The sequence below is a fragment of the Diprion similis genome, chromosome 6 (genome assembly GCF_021155765.1).
Source record: "Diprion similis isolate iyDipSimi1 chromosome 6, iyDipSimi1.1, whole genome shotgun sequence".
NCBI classification, from domain to species: domain Eukaryota; kingdom Metazoa; phylum Arthropoda; class Insecta; order Hymenoptera; family Diprionidae; genus Diprion; species Diprion similis.
In genome coordinates, this window is record NC_060110.1 from 23,006,538 (window position 1) to 23,022,538 (window position 16,001).

At 34.4% G+C, this 16,001-nt stretch overlaps 1 protein-coding gene across 1 annotated transcript in view; it reads left to right on the forward strand.

Annotated features, from left to right (window-relative positions):
• The first annotated feature begins 1,614 nt into the window (after positions 1-1,614).
• Positions 1,615-16,001, forward strand: part of LOC124406923 (polypeptide N-acetylgalactosaminyltransferase 2) — a 145,341-nt gene continuing 130,954 nt past the window's right edge. Inside the window, exon 1 of the mRNA XM_046882604.1 lies at positions 1,615-1,902. Coding sequence (XP_046738560.1) covers positions 1,813-1,902 — 90 coding nt within the window. The 5' untranslated portion in view covers positions 1,615-1,812. The remainder of the gene's footprint in view (positions 1,903-16,001) is intronic.

The window sequence follows — 16,001 nt, forward strand, 5'->3', positions numbered from 1 at the left end:
TCTACTGTAAACTTGCAACTATTTGAGATAGCGAGTTAGGAGTGTAACTATATTTGATAGTTTATATTATAGATATACAATTTTCCAGTCCTACAATTTAGAATAAATCATAGTACCTAGCTTACGAATCTAAACGGTAAAAATATTCCACAGTGGACTTGTATACATAAACTACGATTTTATGTCAATTCCACACTATTCGTGTCCGTAAAACACTATCTGGCGCTAAATTTCAAAAAATTGGTCCACACCTTTCAATTTTTCCACAAATTTTTTTACAGTAATGTATAAAACCTATGAATGACCCTACCGCAATCGATTTTTGATTATATTTGAGTATAATCGATTATTTTTCCTCACAATCGGCAATCGGTTTTTGTTTTTTACTCCCAATTCATGTGATTAATTAAAGTATCAATTACGATTATTGTCTCACTTATACTAAATATCTATTTAATATAATAAGCAAAAGACAAATAAACATTTTCACCTGAAATTAAAAAATATTTTCACCAAAATAAGAAATTATCGAAAAAAATTTACAAAAATCAGATTTCATATTCACCGTTACAAAAAAAAAAAAAATACAAAACACTCAATTAATCGATTAATTTGTACATATCCAATCAAGTCATGCTCAATAATTCCTCCAGACTAAATCAACCCATGCATCAATTATCCCCACCTCACTAACCATCGCAAAATTTCGCAAACCCATCAAACCCGAAACGTGCAACCAAAAATACATGATCAATAATTTCAATGACGTATCATAACAAAAAAATACAAACAATTGTGCGTGTAAAAAAACCTCAAGACTATTTCAATCCAGAAGCCAAGAAACCACCCCGTAAGTGCTATGGTTTTCCACCGGCTGGCGTAAAGCTCTGGGTGGGGGTAGAGGGAGTTCCAATCGATGACCGCGCGTCGCGACGCCAAAGATCTCGCGCCCTTTCGCGTTGCGGGGGGGGGGGGGGGGGGGGGGGATCGAGATACTGCGGCGGCGCTTCGATCAGCGCCACCGACGGCAAAACGGGGAACTAAAAGACGTCGAGGGGCAGTCTCGGGTCTCGGCGAGAGACTAGAGAGGCAAACGAACGAACGAACGAACGGCGCAGGCAGGAGAGCGAGAGGCGAAGAGAGACTGCGTTTGTCGGATCCGCGGGTGGCGTTGAATTGGCGGACATTCAGTTTCAGTATGGCTTCAGCTTTTGACAGGGCTGGTTATTGGCGGCTCGTAGCGACCGTTTGAGTAGCCTCGATGAAAACCGGCGTCGCATTGTAGCCGTCATCGTCGTCGTCGTCGTCGTCGTCGTCAGTAGCACGTTGTTGTCATCCATCGTTGCAGTGTGAATTATCTCTCGGCTTTGTAAATACGACGTCGTCGTCGTCGTCGTCACGTGTGTCACGGGTGTTGTAAACGGTGGTGCGACCTTCCCCTCTTTCTCCCCTTTTTCCACTCCTACGTCAATCCCACGATTTTCTATCGTTCTTTTTCACGTTTAGCGGGAGCGGCGTGATTCTTTTTTTGTTTTTTTTGGGGGGGGGTTTTTTTTTTTTTTTTGTTCTTTAGTTTGTTCAATTTTGTTTTCCTATCACTTTTCCTCTTCTCGTTATTCCGTGAATAAACTTTTACTAAAATTTATCACATCTCGTCGTGGAGAGTATCGATGCCGGTAAATAAGCCGGTTAAACAAAGTTCAGTGTGATTCGAGCCCTTTTTCGAATATTCGATTACCAGTTTTATTTCAATTCACGTCAAAACCCCGTCGAGTTGTCACGCTGACAGCCAAGGAGTCAACCAGGAACGACATGAGGCGGAATGTGAAGATTGTTATACTCCTGTCATGCGCTTGGATGTCCGCCTTTGTTTACTACTATCACACCACCAGGGATACCAAGGTTAGTGAGTTGTTCGCCAATTGTTATGCATATATACCGATACGTCTCTTTTATTTACCATCGCGGAAAAAAATTTCCTGCGTTCTTTTCTTTTCGCTGATTGTGAGTATTCTTTCGTTGGTAAGCGTGTAGAGCGAGTGCTTCTCTTTTGTTTTCAATATCGTTATGTTTTGTTTTGATATATCGCATATTTGTTGATTACGTGCGATTACGAATCGAGACGAAGATCAAGTTTGTATAAAAAATCGTTGATTCGGAACTAGAGATTTTTTTTCGCTTTTCAAATTCACTTGAAACCGTATCAACTCACGTTATTTCAAAATCAAATTCTCCCAAGTCGTTAAATAGATTTGCGAGACAGTCGAATACTTTTCGATGTTCACATCACTCCTTACAGCGTTACTAACTTCAACTTGGTCAATCAATGGCGCCACTTTTGAACAGATTAATGCATCGATGAGTATCGAGTCGCCCCACGTGCTCGATTCTGTTAGATACTTTCAGTAATTGTTACACGAACACATTGCCTTTGTTTACTACTTTGTTTAACGGTTTATCACACTGTGATAATTATACTCGTGCTCTGAATATAAACGAAGTAAATTATACATGTACTTTAATGCGATGAAACTCGTCAGGCAATGTCTGATTACAGAGGCTCAAGATGTTCGTTCTTATCAGCTCATTTCCCGCAGCTCAGGGCTCTCAGCATTGCGTCAGTTTCCTCGTTGTTATATTATTATTCTTTCTTACGTTAGTTTTCATCGTGAAACGAGAAGACGATAGACTAAATTGATGGTAATATCGCGGATTTATTTATGACGATGCGAGTCGTGCGGCGTCAGTTAATTTGGGTACACATATATGTATATTCCCAGAATTTATAATGTGTCTCGTATATACAGAATGTATATTGTATACGCATGTATAATTCCATACCTATATAAATACACACACTCACACGCATATTTATATATATATATATATAGGCTAAATCATTATATTGTGCGGAGAAAGCAGCGCGTGATATAATTATTGTCGCAACGGCTGCGAACTGCATTGCAGTGAGAAAGAAAAAACTGGCTTGAAATATTAAACTTTCAAACGCGTGTATAAGTTGAAATTGAAATTGAAATTAACTTCTTGACCGATTGAGAAAAAAATTTAATGTAAAGGATAAACGTTAAATCAAGGCAAATATATATACATTAACACAGAGTCATTAAATTCGTAACTCCGTTTTTCACTTTCGTTCCTTAATACATATATGTATACTGTCAAGAATAAAAGCGAAAAAACGAAGTACAACGTACACGGTAAAGAGGAGAAAAAATCGCTGTCATTATATTACATTCGGGACAATAATCACAGTGCGTACAATGAACGAATTTTTGTTTTTTCTTTTTTCTTTTTTTTTTTTATCATACTCTACGGTCTTGAACGTGTACGGAATAAAACTGGCCATAATGACATATTTATACACGTGTTTATATATATATATATCGTTCCGAAAGAGAAATAACGATATGATATTCAACGATATCGAGCGAATGAAAAATCTGTGTCGATATTTAAAAATCTTAACACGAGTCACGATGCGTAAGTTGCGTCATATTTTTTTTAGTTTGTTTGGTTTTTTTTCTATCGTTGTCGTCTCTTTATATTGGCACGTATATTGTAGAATTCGTTGACTTCTGGTTTTCTAGAAGTGAGTGAACGAAGAGACGAGTTCAGTATTTATTTATTTATTTATTTATTTATTTACGAGGCTGATGGAAGTTGTCTAGGAAAGAAGTTAATGGATAAGGAAGAAACGTATGAGAAATGAAATCTCTTACGTCATTTCGTAGAATTTTAATGACGTAGTGGTTGAATTAGCAAATTGTATAACATATATACAAATTACAAATATTCGTTGACAATTGTCAAAACTTTTTTTTATTCACCCTTTTTTCTCTTCTTCAAATCCCATTCGAACGTACAGAAATCTTATTTGAAAATTTTCAACTAGTCTGAAGTTAGTCAGTAACGTCAGCGTAACGAAACATTGGAGAAAAGAAAAGAAAAAGAAAAGAAAAGAAGAAAAAAAAACTCACTATCTTGCAATAATTGCAGTGAGTTTGAAGAAGTGGGCAAGAATTTTTAAAATATAAATTTATTCTTTCTTATTAAAATTAACTGCGTTTAAGAGATTCTTGTAATTACGAAATAACGACTCTTTTTTTCCGAAACATGAATCATTGCAATAACGTATAGCTAACTTTAGTCTAACAATTAAAAAAAAAAAAAAAATCAAAATCGTAATACACTTTCCCCTACTGTACATTCGATTCACTGAACCGTATTAACGGCTGCACACACAATAGAAAAAAATCAATACTCGTACATTATATTATTCAGAATGAGCAGTGATAATTGGACCCAAGCCGATTAACCGTGTTAAATTTACACCTTTAGATTCATTGATAAATTGCTCGGGATAAATTGCGTCTCTCTTTCTCTCTCTCTGTGCATAACTACATATATATATATATATATATATATATATATATATATATATATATATATATATATATAAATATATAGTAAGACGCCGCCTGCGAGCATTCATATTATAATAGTTTTTTTTATTTTTTTTTTCTGTACTTTTTATCTCAACGATTGCGGATAAAGTCGGCGTCTCCATCCCTTCTTCGTAACCCTCGCATAGGGCTTCGAACCCTTTTTATCGTTGCGTCGTCGTCGCGCTGACCTTGTCGTTACAGTGAAGGGTTTGAGTCGTTCGCGAATCCGTCCTAGTCGTGCTGTACTTGATAATAAATTATCGAATGCTGTTCGATGCATTTACATGTATTCAAAAATTTCCTTATCTGATATATAGCTACTCCGATTTTAAATCTTGCGATTTGCATTATATTTTATATAATCTCGTATTTTATTAACAATTGAATTGGGTAATTGGGATTCAATTATTTTGACTAATTCTACTATTATTATTATTATTATTATTATTATTATTGTTGTTGTTGTTGTCGTTATTGCTGTTATTATTATCACCGCGTACGTTGGATTGAATATATTTGCACGTCATACTTTTCATCAACCGTCCACATTCGCTGTTTTAATCACTTTCTGTCCGGAGTGTTGATATATGGATTTATCTTTAAAATTACAAATTTAATTATCATACTTTGTATAATTATAGAAGTTATACTTTCTCGCGATAATTATAATTATTTATCGCAGGATGCGATTTCACGAGCTGCGATGCATACGCACAACATGCATGAACATGATATAAAGAAATATGAAAAACGTTAAAAAAAAAAAAGTTTGCAACCACGAGTTTTGGAGTCGAAATAAAGTTTTTGCCATTTAACTTTTTTCAGTTGTTCTTTTTTTCTTTCATCACCCCTCCTCTCTACAGACCTACTATAGGCCGCAGCTGGACATTTATTGCGATAAATTAGTCGAGCGGAAATTTTCCTATTACGTTATTTATTGCCACAAGTTTGTCAAAGCGTGATTGCGGCTTTTTACTCTAAAATTGAACCTGCCGATCATTCGCACGGAATTTTATATTATACGCCTCGGTTGGATTATATATTGGCAATTCGCATCTGTCATATATTATGTATACATATATAAATGTGTGCTTGTGAGTGTGTGTGTGTGTTTAATATTATACATATAAATATGCAGGAATCAGCGATTGCTCGTAAATAATATAGTATAATAAAATATCGTATCTCGGTTCACGATATTTTTTGTTATATAAAAACAAACAAAAAAATTGTCCGTTTTTTTTTATCTCTGTCAATATATTTGTACTCTACAATTTATAATCCAGCCATTTAAATGAAATTATTTTTAAAATTTTCTAAAGAAATTTTAAGAGGGTTCGTCCTGCAAAAACTCGTTATATCTGTACGTATATAACTCGAAATTTATGTTTTATATGTAGATATTATTTATTAAAATATTCGTCGCGGTTTTAACGTTCGGTGATTGAACGATATCGACGAATCAAATCGTATCTAATGGGTGAGAATATTTTTACCGTACTCTTTACCTTTTAGGTAGATATATATATATATATATATATATGTATATGCAGGGCGTGAATCGCTATTGCAATCACTGTTATTACATATACGTACATAGTAGTCAGAGCGAATCCTAGACTTTGTGCAGACGTAGATACGCTTGCATACTCCGCAGAGCTTAGATCTATGCAGATATCGCAACGTTCATTGTTCGTCTAGTCTTTCGGTGCTGCTGCTGCAGCAGCTGATCGATATTTGGCGAATTGCCATTTTCTTTACACCACACCGTCATTCACCTCCTCTTGTCAGCAGCGAAGAGTATCTAAAGTTAACGTCTAGATCTAACGTCTAGATCTATGTATATATATATATATATATATATATATATATATATACATATACGTAGGTATATATATATATATATAACGCTTGAGAAATATATTGAAAATTCTTTAAAACGTGCAGCGGTGATTACAAATCGATGGACATATTTTCAAAACTATAATAATATAATTCATTCTTTACGCATTCTCGAAAACATTCCTTTTTTTCTACTAATTTTATTTTATCTTCTTTTCTTTCCTCTGATCTACAGGTTATATTATACGTTTTTCACAAGTAACGAAATTAATCAAATTACTATTATTATTATTATTGTTGTTGTTGTTATCAAGCCGAGAATTAAAACAATCCGTTTTTCATAATTCACATCGTGTAAAAATTTTCCGATTATCACTTGTATCATTATATATATATATATATATATATATATATATATATATATATATATATATAATGTACAGGATTTACCTTGCGACGATTAGCTTTGAGTATGCATTTGAGTTGTGCTGTGCAGTGTCTCCAATGTTCTGCTCTGCGTTTAATACCCCCCCCCCCCCCCCCCCCCGCTCCCTCCCTGCAGATTAATCTCTGTATTTATTCTGGCACAGTTATAAGAGTCCGCTGACCTGCAACAACAACCGTGCACTTAGCGATAACAGATGCTCGTATCTTGTACCTATGTTACATATATGTTATATATAGATGTATTATATTCATATATATATATATATATATATATATAGTAGCGGATGGTAATCAGTGATCATTACCGCTGTCGACCAATATGATTACAGTAATCGTAGATCGCATCCTTGTCGCACAGTTCGTTGGAAAATTCTTCTTCCAACGGTGAAATGCATTTGAAAATTTTTGTTGTTTTTTTTTTTTCCCTTTTTATATTTGATGTGTATGATTTGTATATAGATAAAGCTAGTGTTGACTGACCTGATTGATTGCAGAATTTTATAAAAATATTATCTCACGTATTGCGAAATGTAAGGTAAGTTTAGGAAAAAAAAAAAAAAAAAAAAAAAAAATTTGTTTAATTTTTTTCTTAATATTTTTTCGATTTGATTTCTGATATGAAATCAAGCTTCCGAGTGATGATTTATAAGTCGATAATTTGACTGTACAGTTTGAGTTTAGGTTGTGTATATAGGGAATAGACGAAGAGGGAAATTCGGGAAAGCCAAAGTTCTGTTCCTCTGCTTCTCTCTCTCTCTCTCTCTCTCTCTCTCTACCCTTATGCATAGAGTATTCATATAGTATACCTGAAAGGCAGTCCGTCTGAACTTCACTCGGATAAATCTTCAATGAGTAGCTTCGTCAAACGTAGTTTTAGGCTCCTCTTCTAACGATGATCGCGTACCAAAGGAAAGTCTCTCAATTTGCTCGAATAAAAGAGGGAGGAACGAGAAGAAAAAAAGGAATGAAAAAAAAAAAATCTCTTTTCTTTTCTTTTCTTTTCTTTTCTTTTCGTTTCTTTGCTTTGCTTTCCCATTCAAATCACAGAGACGGTAATGACTTGACTCGGGAAAGAAGATATATATATATACGAGAACTGGAAAATACAATGAGTTGCTTTTTCAGTTACCCACAAATATTAAGTAAGAAGTGAAAAAAAATATCTTAAACTTAACAAATATGGGAGGAAAAATGTTTTACTAGTTGAATTCAATTTCGTTACACTTGACAAATAAATAATTAAACAAATATTTGCATTCCGATGACTTTTTTTATTACTGTTTTTTCTTTCTTTGTTTTTTTTTTTTTTTTTTTTCTTTTTCTCGACTAATCGAATGACATTTCATTGAATCAAGAAAATAGGAATAATTCAACTCTTCTCTACATTTTCATCAGTATGAAAAATCGAAACTTCGTCTAAATGGTAATCGAATTTCTAAGCAGTGAGAAAACGTGGAATGGATAGAATTCTCAAATTTTATATTGCTTTTGTAGTATATTCGAAATTTTCTGAGATGATGAATTATATAATTTGGAGTTCTCATCGTTTGTTCATGATTATGATGATCCTATGACGACCTTTCACTTCAACTTATATAGTCTCAAGATTTTGGCAATCAAAATCGAAAAAAATGTCTTTTACTACCACATTACACCGCCATTTTCAAAAATCTGAATAAAAATCGTTTATCTGTATAAACCACAAATTCGCTCGTGTTTTAAGCCACTTCTAGCCTTCCATCGTGTAAAACAACGTGACGAAAGGTTGTCGAAAGATTTTCACCGCTGAATGAGGCTAAAAAATGGCGCCATAATTCTGATACCGTTTCCTATTAACAATCCAAAGCGTCCTTCGTTTTGCCTTGGGTCTAAGGAACTGCTACTAACAATAAGGGTGCAATCACTGGAATGGGACCAAAAACTGTGCACCGCTGATAATGCAGATTCCGCTGATACCGACCCGCTTATCCGAGTCTCGTAAAAGGATATAGTATCTGTTAGTCTTGCAGGACTGTAAGTACAGTCAAGCACAGCTGCAAGGCGGCCAGAACTTCCTGCTTCGTGTTCCGCGGTTGTCCGAACCGGAAATGGGACTCGATTCTCCCTTATTCACCCTCGCTATTCACAGATTCCGCTTCCGGATTCGCTTTTCGGTAAGTTTCGCAAGTTGATCTGGCAGGCAAGACGCCATTTTCGCCAAACCTCGTTCTATGTGGATTAAATCGTGGATTAAAATCGAGAATATTTTCAGGAATAGATTATTTTATTTTATCCCTTAATTTGAATTGCCGCAGTGCAGTTTTTCAACTTTCATATGCGCTGTAGAATATTCTGGGAGGTAGGTACTGTATGGACAAAATGTTTCGGAAATCGTAACCCAGAAAAAATAACAACTCGTGACAAAAACTATCATCTACATTTGAAAGTTAATTTCATTTAATGATATGTCAATTTTTCATCAATTTTTTGCTGTCAGTTATTTTTTATTTTAAAGTTTGAGCTACTAATATTAATATTAAGAGGTGCTTATTTGCGATTTTCCATTTCCCGTTTGAATGACACAGGAAATTCTTTTTTTTTTTTTTTTTTTTTTTTTTTTTAAGTTTAGTTTGCAGTTTTATTACTCAACAACGAATTGGTGTATCGTAATGAGCAATACATATTTCTGTAGGAAATTGAACGATCTAGAAAAAAGTTCTCGAGCGGTTTTTTCGTAAATCTACTGGTTCATAATTTATTTAAGGTTAAAAATTAGTTTTGTCAAATGTTACGATCTTTTTCATTTTCACTATGAATGAAATAATGGTTGAAAAATGAAAAATATACAATATTTCTTAAAGTTCATATTACCTTCTTAACCGAGACATCAAATTTTTCTCGAAATTTCCGATTATTCAATAAGAAATAAATTTTTATAACGTAAACTATCGTACAAAATTTATATTTTTATCAACTTTCGAACCAGTCAAGTTACTTTTTTTCCTATTAAATAAAACTGTGCTTCATAATGCGTTCAACACGCCAAATACGAAGCTCACGAATTTTATCCGCTCATTCTCCGACAAACGTATAATAAAGAGAGGTGAGAAAAGGTGAGAAGGAATCGGCAAAAGCCACGGTGCAAAAATGAGAAACACCCGCGAACACTAGAGAAGCGCGGGGCGGGGCGGGGGGGGGGGGGGTCGCTTTTGTTTTTGAAACGAGAATGCTGCCTTTTGTATAATATTGTTATACCGCGGGAGGAGGAGGAGGAGGAGAAGGAGGAGGAGGAGGAAGAGAATGAGCAAAGTGAGGAAAGTGAGAAAGAGATGCAGAGCGAAGAAGTATCTAGACATGGTGGTTGGGCAAGTGAAGGGGGGGGGGGGGGGGGGGGGATAACAGCGCTTTTTGTCCGGTTTTTCCCAACTTACTCGTTTCTCTCTCACTCTCTCTCTCTCTCGCTCTCTCTCTCCCTTTCTCTTTTCATCTTACCCTCTGCACTCTTTGTACGCAATTAACATATTCCGCCAGCAAACGGGGGTTGTGACTTTGCAATAATGGGATCATTGAACTTGCGGGACGAGATACGTGACTGCGATGCAAAATGTCTGCTAAGCCTGTCTACCGCATATATGCAGTATGCGTGTAGTATTATACCTAAAATACATACACACATGCATGTGTGCATATAGCATATATATATATATATATATATATATATATACATATAGATGGCGGAGATTTTAATCCTCGATATCATTCATCCCGTCACGCTCGCTCGACCCTTTTCACGGTTTGACGGTCATTTTATCGCATACCTAATTGTTCATATATGTATACATGCGGGGATTCTTGTTTTTTTTTTTTGTTTTGTTTTTTGTTGTTTTTTTTTTTGTTTTTTTGTCAAAAACACATGAGTAACGTTTGTGAATTTTTAGCCAGAACGGCTTCGTTGATGAATTTATTTAAAACTTTATACTTTTTTTTTCTTTAGATTGCTTGTTTTCTTTTTCCCTCTTGCGTTTTTTTTTTTCTTCTTTTTTTTTCACTCTTTGTACGAAATTTTAATCCCCGAGTCGAGCCAACGATTGACGATTTTTCAAATCGCTATAATCGTCCCGTTGGTTTTCATTACACGTTACACTGTACTGCGTAAAGCTATAGTTATGTGAAATTCTCTTACAATGCCGGGATTTGATAAGATATAATTTTCCCCACGTTCGCCAAAGCTTGTATACACACATTTCTGTAATTTACAATTTATTATACATACATACATTTAATTGTACAATGTATAATATATAGGTAAGTCTTGTACAAACGTCGAGAGGGCAGATTGGTCTTTATTTAGAGCTTTTGCCGTTTGGTAAAAAACATTCGTTCCTTAATTAGAAATTCCCTTAGCGATGTAATGCAAAAAGATTGCTATACGTAGCTATATTATACATATATATACATATATATATCTGCGCCATAAGCAAGAAAGAAAAACACCATTTCTTATAATCTTTTCCTCTAATTCCTTTCTCATGCACCTCACAGAAATTTTAACTTCGACTCTTGTTACTAAAAAACAATAACAAAAAAAAAAAAAAAACAAAGAATAATCGTTCCATCTGAGTTGGAATAAATTGCGTTTCAAGTTTTTTTTTTAAAAAGAATAAAGAAATTATAACACTCGCGTATTCGTAGTTTTACTTCAAGTCGTTGAGTTATAATTCGCAAAAATCTGTGGGTAACGTTAATCGCTGCACGTGTGATAAAGAAATGATTGAAAAAAAAAAAACTAGTAAATAAATGGAGGTAAAAAAAAAAAAAAAAAAACAGCAACTAATTTCTTTGTGAAAATTGGAGAAAACTAGAATTTTGCTCAGTATAAGTTCGAATTTTACGTGCAAAGTTGCTGCTGCTTATTGCAGAGCACTCTTGTAACTTAACTTTTAAACTCTTCTTTTCTCGTTCTTCTTTCTTATCATCTCGAGATTTTCTTAGAGTTTTCAAACAAAGTCTGCTGCTGCTGCTACTGCTGCTGTTGCTGCTGCTGCCCACAGTTTTATGGCTAATTTGAGATTAATTTACGTATAAGAGAAAATAATACCTTGAAAGTAATCACTCCACGAGTCCGCAACGCTGCAGATGAAAGAATGAATGCTTCAAGCCTTGAAATAATTATCAAATTATGCCCACGAGTCGGCATCGTTTACATTATATATATATGTGAATTTGTTTTTTCATTTTTTTTTTCTTCTTCTCCTTCACTATATGTATAATCTTTTCGTTGTGCCCCAGTTTTTATTATACAATACATTTTTCAAGTTGATTCGTTTTGATCGATTTCTGCTGGCCTCATATTTTCTGAATATATTGTACTTTTGAATAACGTCGCAACGATTATGGTATGGAAAAATTAATAATTCATGCTTTTCCAAAATATTGATCGAAAGGTTGAAGTTTCGAAAGCGTCTGTTTTTGAATTATTTGGTGGCAAAAGTTGAAGCAAAGAAATCAAACTTTTACGAAACAACAAAGTTTTGAATGGTCCAAAACCCAACGGCTCAAAGTTCTTGAACGAAAGATTCCGAAAATTCAAGTTACGATAGAGCAAAGTTCCGAAACGTAAAATATCGATGGAATAAAATTCCGAAAGTTAAAATATATTCATACAGCCTAGTGTACTCAACGAATGGGTGTAAAAAATGTGAAAAATCGAAAATCAGAATGACCGCAGGATTCTGAACGTAAAAATATCGAAAATCCAAAACAAAGAAAGATCAAAGTGGCGAAATTACACCAAGACAAAAATTTATGGAATCAAAAAGCTTCGATCAGTCGCAATTTCGATATTTCAGATGTTTAAACTTTCTCATTATCGCACTTTCGGAACTTTGAGCTTCGGGTTTCGGGCCATTCTCTACTTTGATGTTTCGTCAAAGTTTCTCAACCAAAAAATTCATTATTTGATGCTCTCGTAACTTTTTAAACTCCGCACTTCAACCCTCACCCTGGAAATATCAATCGATTACAAATTCTGTTGGGTTGTTATCGTGTTGCTTGTCGTTTATTTGGACTTCCTAACATTTCTACACCCCGGTTGAATATGTGTAATATAAAATACGTGTGCGACCGGGTGGGGGAAACTCGGCAATATTCAAGGGATGATAAATCACTCGCGAACACACAACATTTGGGGAATTGCAAAGGTCGAAAAGTCCGGATTAGGGGCTTGAAGAAACCGCGCCGAAGACCGAAGGGGACTCCAGCGATTAGCCGTCGCTCTTTTCTTCATCCCTCCCTTTGCTTATTATACACGTTAATACACGTGTAATCCATACTTTCTACACGACGCACTTCATCCCCAGGCATCAGGATGACGAATATTATTGATTTTTACCCTGCTGGAATTCCGTTCCCTTGAATCGCGTTCTCTTGGTGCTTTATATGTACAACATATATACAGTAGGGTGGCGCAAAAAAACCGACTATTTTTTTTTTTTTTCTGAGTGTTGTGTGACAAAATGTTAGTTTTTGATGTTTTAAGAGTCCACTTCAAAGGACAGCTCAAAAAAAAAATTTTAAGAGGTCGCTTCAAATTTTAAAAAATGTCAAAAAACGTTAATAAATTAAATTAAAAAAATTATATTTTCAGTATTTTGTTTGATTTTTAATTCATGTCGTGGTGTATTGTTACCGATTCTTTCTTACTAAATAAAAGAAGAAAAATTTATGAAAATTTAATATTAATATTAAAAGGTCGCTAGAAAAGATCTAAAGAAATGCACCAAAAAATTGAAAAAAAATTATGAGCGACCTTTCAAAATTCAAATTTTGAACTGAAACTTTCGGAAATTTATATATTTTTTTTTTTTGTCTATAAAATTATATCGTAACGAGAAAAAAAATTTAAAAAGAAATCGATTTTTGACGATTTCTGACGTTTTAAAAAATGTGGAGCGACCTCTTGAAAATGTTTTTTTGAACTGTCCTTTGGAGTGGGCTCTTAAAACATCAAAAACTAACATTTTGTCACACGAGACTCAAAAAAAAAAAGTTGTTGGTTCTTTTGCGCCACCCTAATATACAGGGTGAGTCAAAAGAAAGAAACGCCGAGAATGGGAGGAGCCTAGTTGTGTTCATGTCAAAGTAAGTTTCTTGTGTAAAAACAGTAACGACGGGACAAATTTGATTTTGCAATTATTTTCACAAGTTAAAATTGCCACGATTACCAACGTTTTCAACGGTGCGGAAGTTTCACGAATACTCGATGCTCCCGACCTCTATAAACGCGTGTTATTACACCTTAGGGTTGAAAATTTCAATTTCTGTCACTCAACTTATAGGATTTATATCTACGCGTGTTTACACACGCATGTAAATATGGATAATACGAAATCGTATGTAGCTGCGTGTATATTCGTATCAGAATACGTACGGGACCGAGTATATCGAAAGCAAGGTTGACATTGAAGTGAAATGAAATACGGTGTGCGAAAAATACGCAAAGTCCGGTCGACGTTTTATAATAAACGTGTTCGAATGCCTCTGTGATTGACGTTACTTCCAAGAAGGATTTTCGTTCGTACGGATAAATGCGTTACTTTTTTGGATTTTCCTTCTACTCTCCTGAAGACCGATATGTGCAAATATTCGCTGAAGACATTCATATCCATACGTATTATGCGATGTATATAGGGTAGTCGAAATGAACTGTGTATAAGTACTTCGAAAACACAATGAATGTAAAATAGTCAAATTTTGTCGTTTTTTTTTTTATTTTGCATTCTCTTCAAAAACTGCTGTCGATAGATGAAAAATGACTTGACCATTGTGTAGAGCGGAAAATTTTACATCGAAGTATGTTCTCACATGTCGGAAAATGAGTCGGATTAACAAATTAAAAAAATAGAAATTCTACTTATCGACGGTATCTAGGGAATTTTTTTGTGAAATAATTTCTGTCTTCTTTTTTAATTCGTTAATCCGACTCCGTTTCCGACATGTGAGGACATAATTCGATGTAGAATTTTCCGTTCTACACGATGGTCAAGTCATTTTTCATCTCTCGACAGCAGTTTTTGAGAAAAATGCAAAAAACTTCAAATTTGAATGTTTTCTCGAAGCCCCGGCTACGCAGCTCAAATATGACTTCAGATTTGAGTTAGAGAGGGTCGATAACCTCCGTAAATCAAAACCTAGCCACGAGCCGAATATTTTTAATTCAGATCAATTTTGACTAAACTATAACGAGCATGCGTTTTCACATCTGGTGGGAAATTTCAACGACTGCTATCAATTTTAAACGCCATCTGTAGCAGATCATTTTGCTCACAGATATTTGCAAGAAATGCAAAATCTTGGCTATGCGAGTCGCGGCGTTCTTATTAGTATACATATATAATAATATCATAACAGTAATAACAACAATAATAATAATAATAATAATGATGATGATGATGATACAAATTTGTACAGCAACGGAAATAGCCTGGCTGGCTGACGTGCGAGATTCGCAATCCAGCGGATCAAGGAAGGAAAGGAAGAGGAATTAGAAAGCCGTGATCCGATCCGGCGCCTTCTTTCACACACGCAGACCATTCCTTACGCCGTAGTCTTTTACAATTTGGTATAATTCTCCCGTCTTTCAGTTACCTCACTTAATTTACATTTCCTTTCTTAGATCTCGGTTTCGTTTCCTCCTACGTTGTCGTATTATTATTATTATTATTATTATTATTATTATCATCATCATTATCATGCTTCTTATTTTTTTATCCTTTTATGAAAAGCTGATGACTATATTGGAAAAAGAAAAGAAAAAAAAAAAAAAAACATTATATATAAACGCATAATTTCGTCACCCTTTTACTTTTTTTTTTTTTTTTCTTTCAGACACGTTAGCATCCTGCTTCGTATATTAGCACCAATTATTGTTCTCTGTTCTTTCTTTGTTATCCTTGACTTTAACCCGCTGTCTTGAATTTGAGTACAAACATATTATTCATTCATTTATGTATTGATTTTTATTAATTTTTTTTTTTTTTTTTTGTAACAAGTTACTAATGAACATATATTCACAAACTTCAGTAGGAATTAGCGATGATCGAGTTTTTTTTCAATTAGTTGCAAGCTGTTGCATTCATTTCTTACTAATTTTGAATGCAGAAATTGAAGCTTATTTATTTCTTGAATGAATGAATTGAATGAATTGAACTATATATAACTTAATTTTTAACACTCATACTTATGCAGTAACTGGAAGAAAATACCACC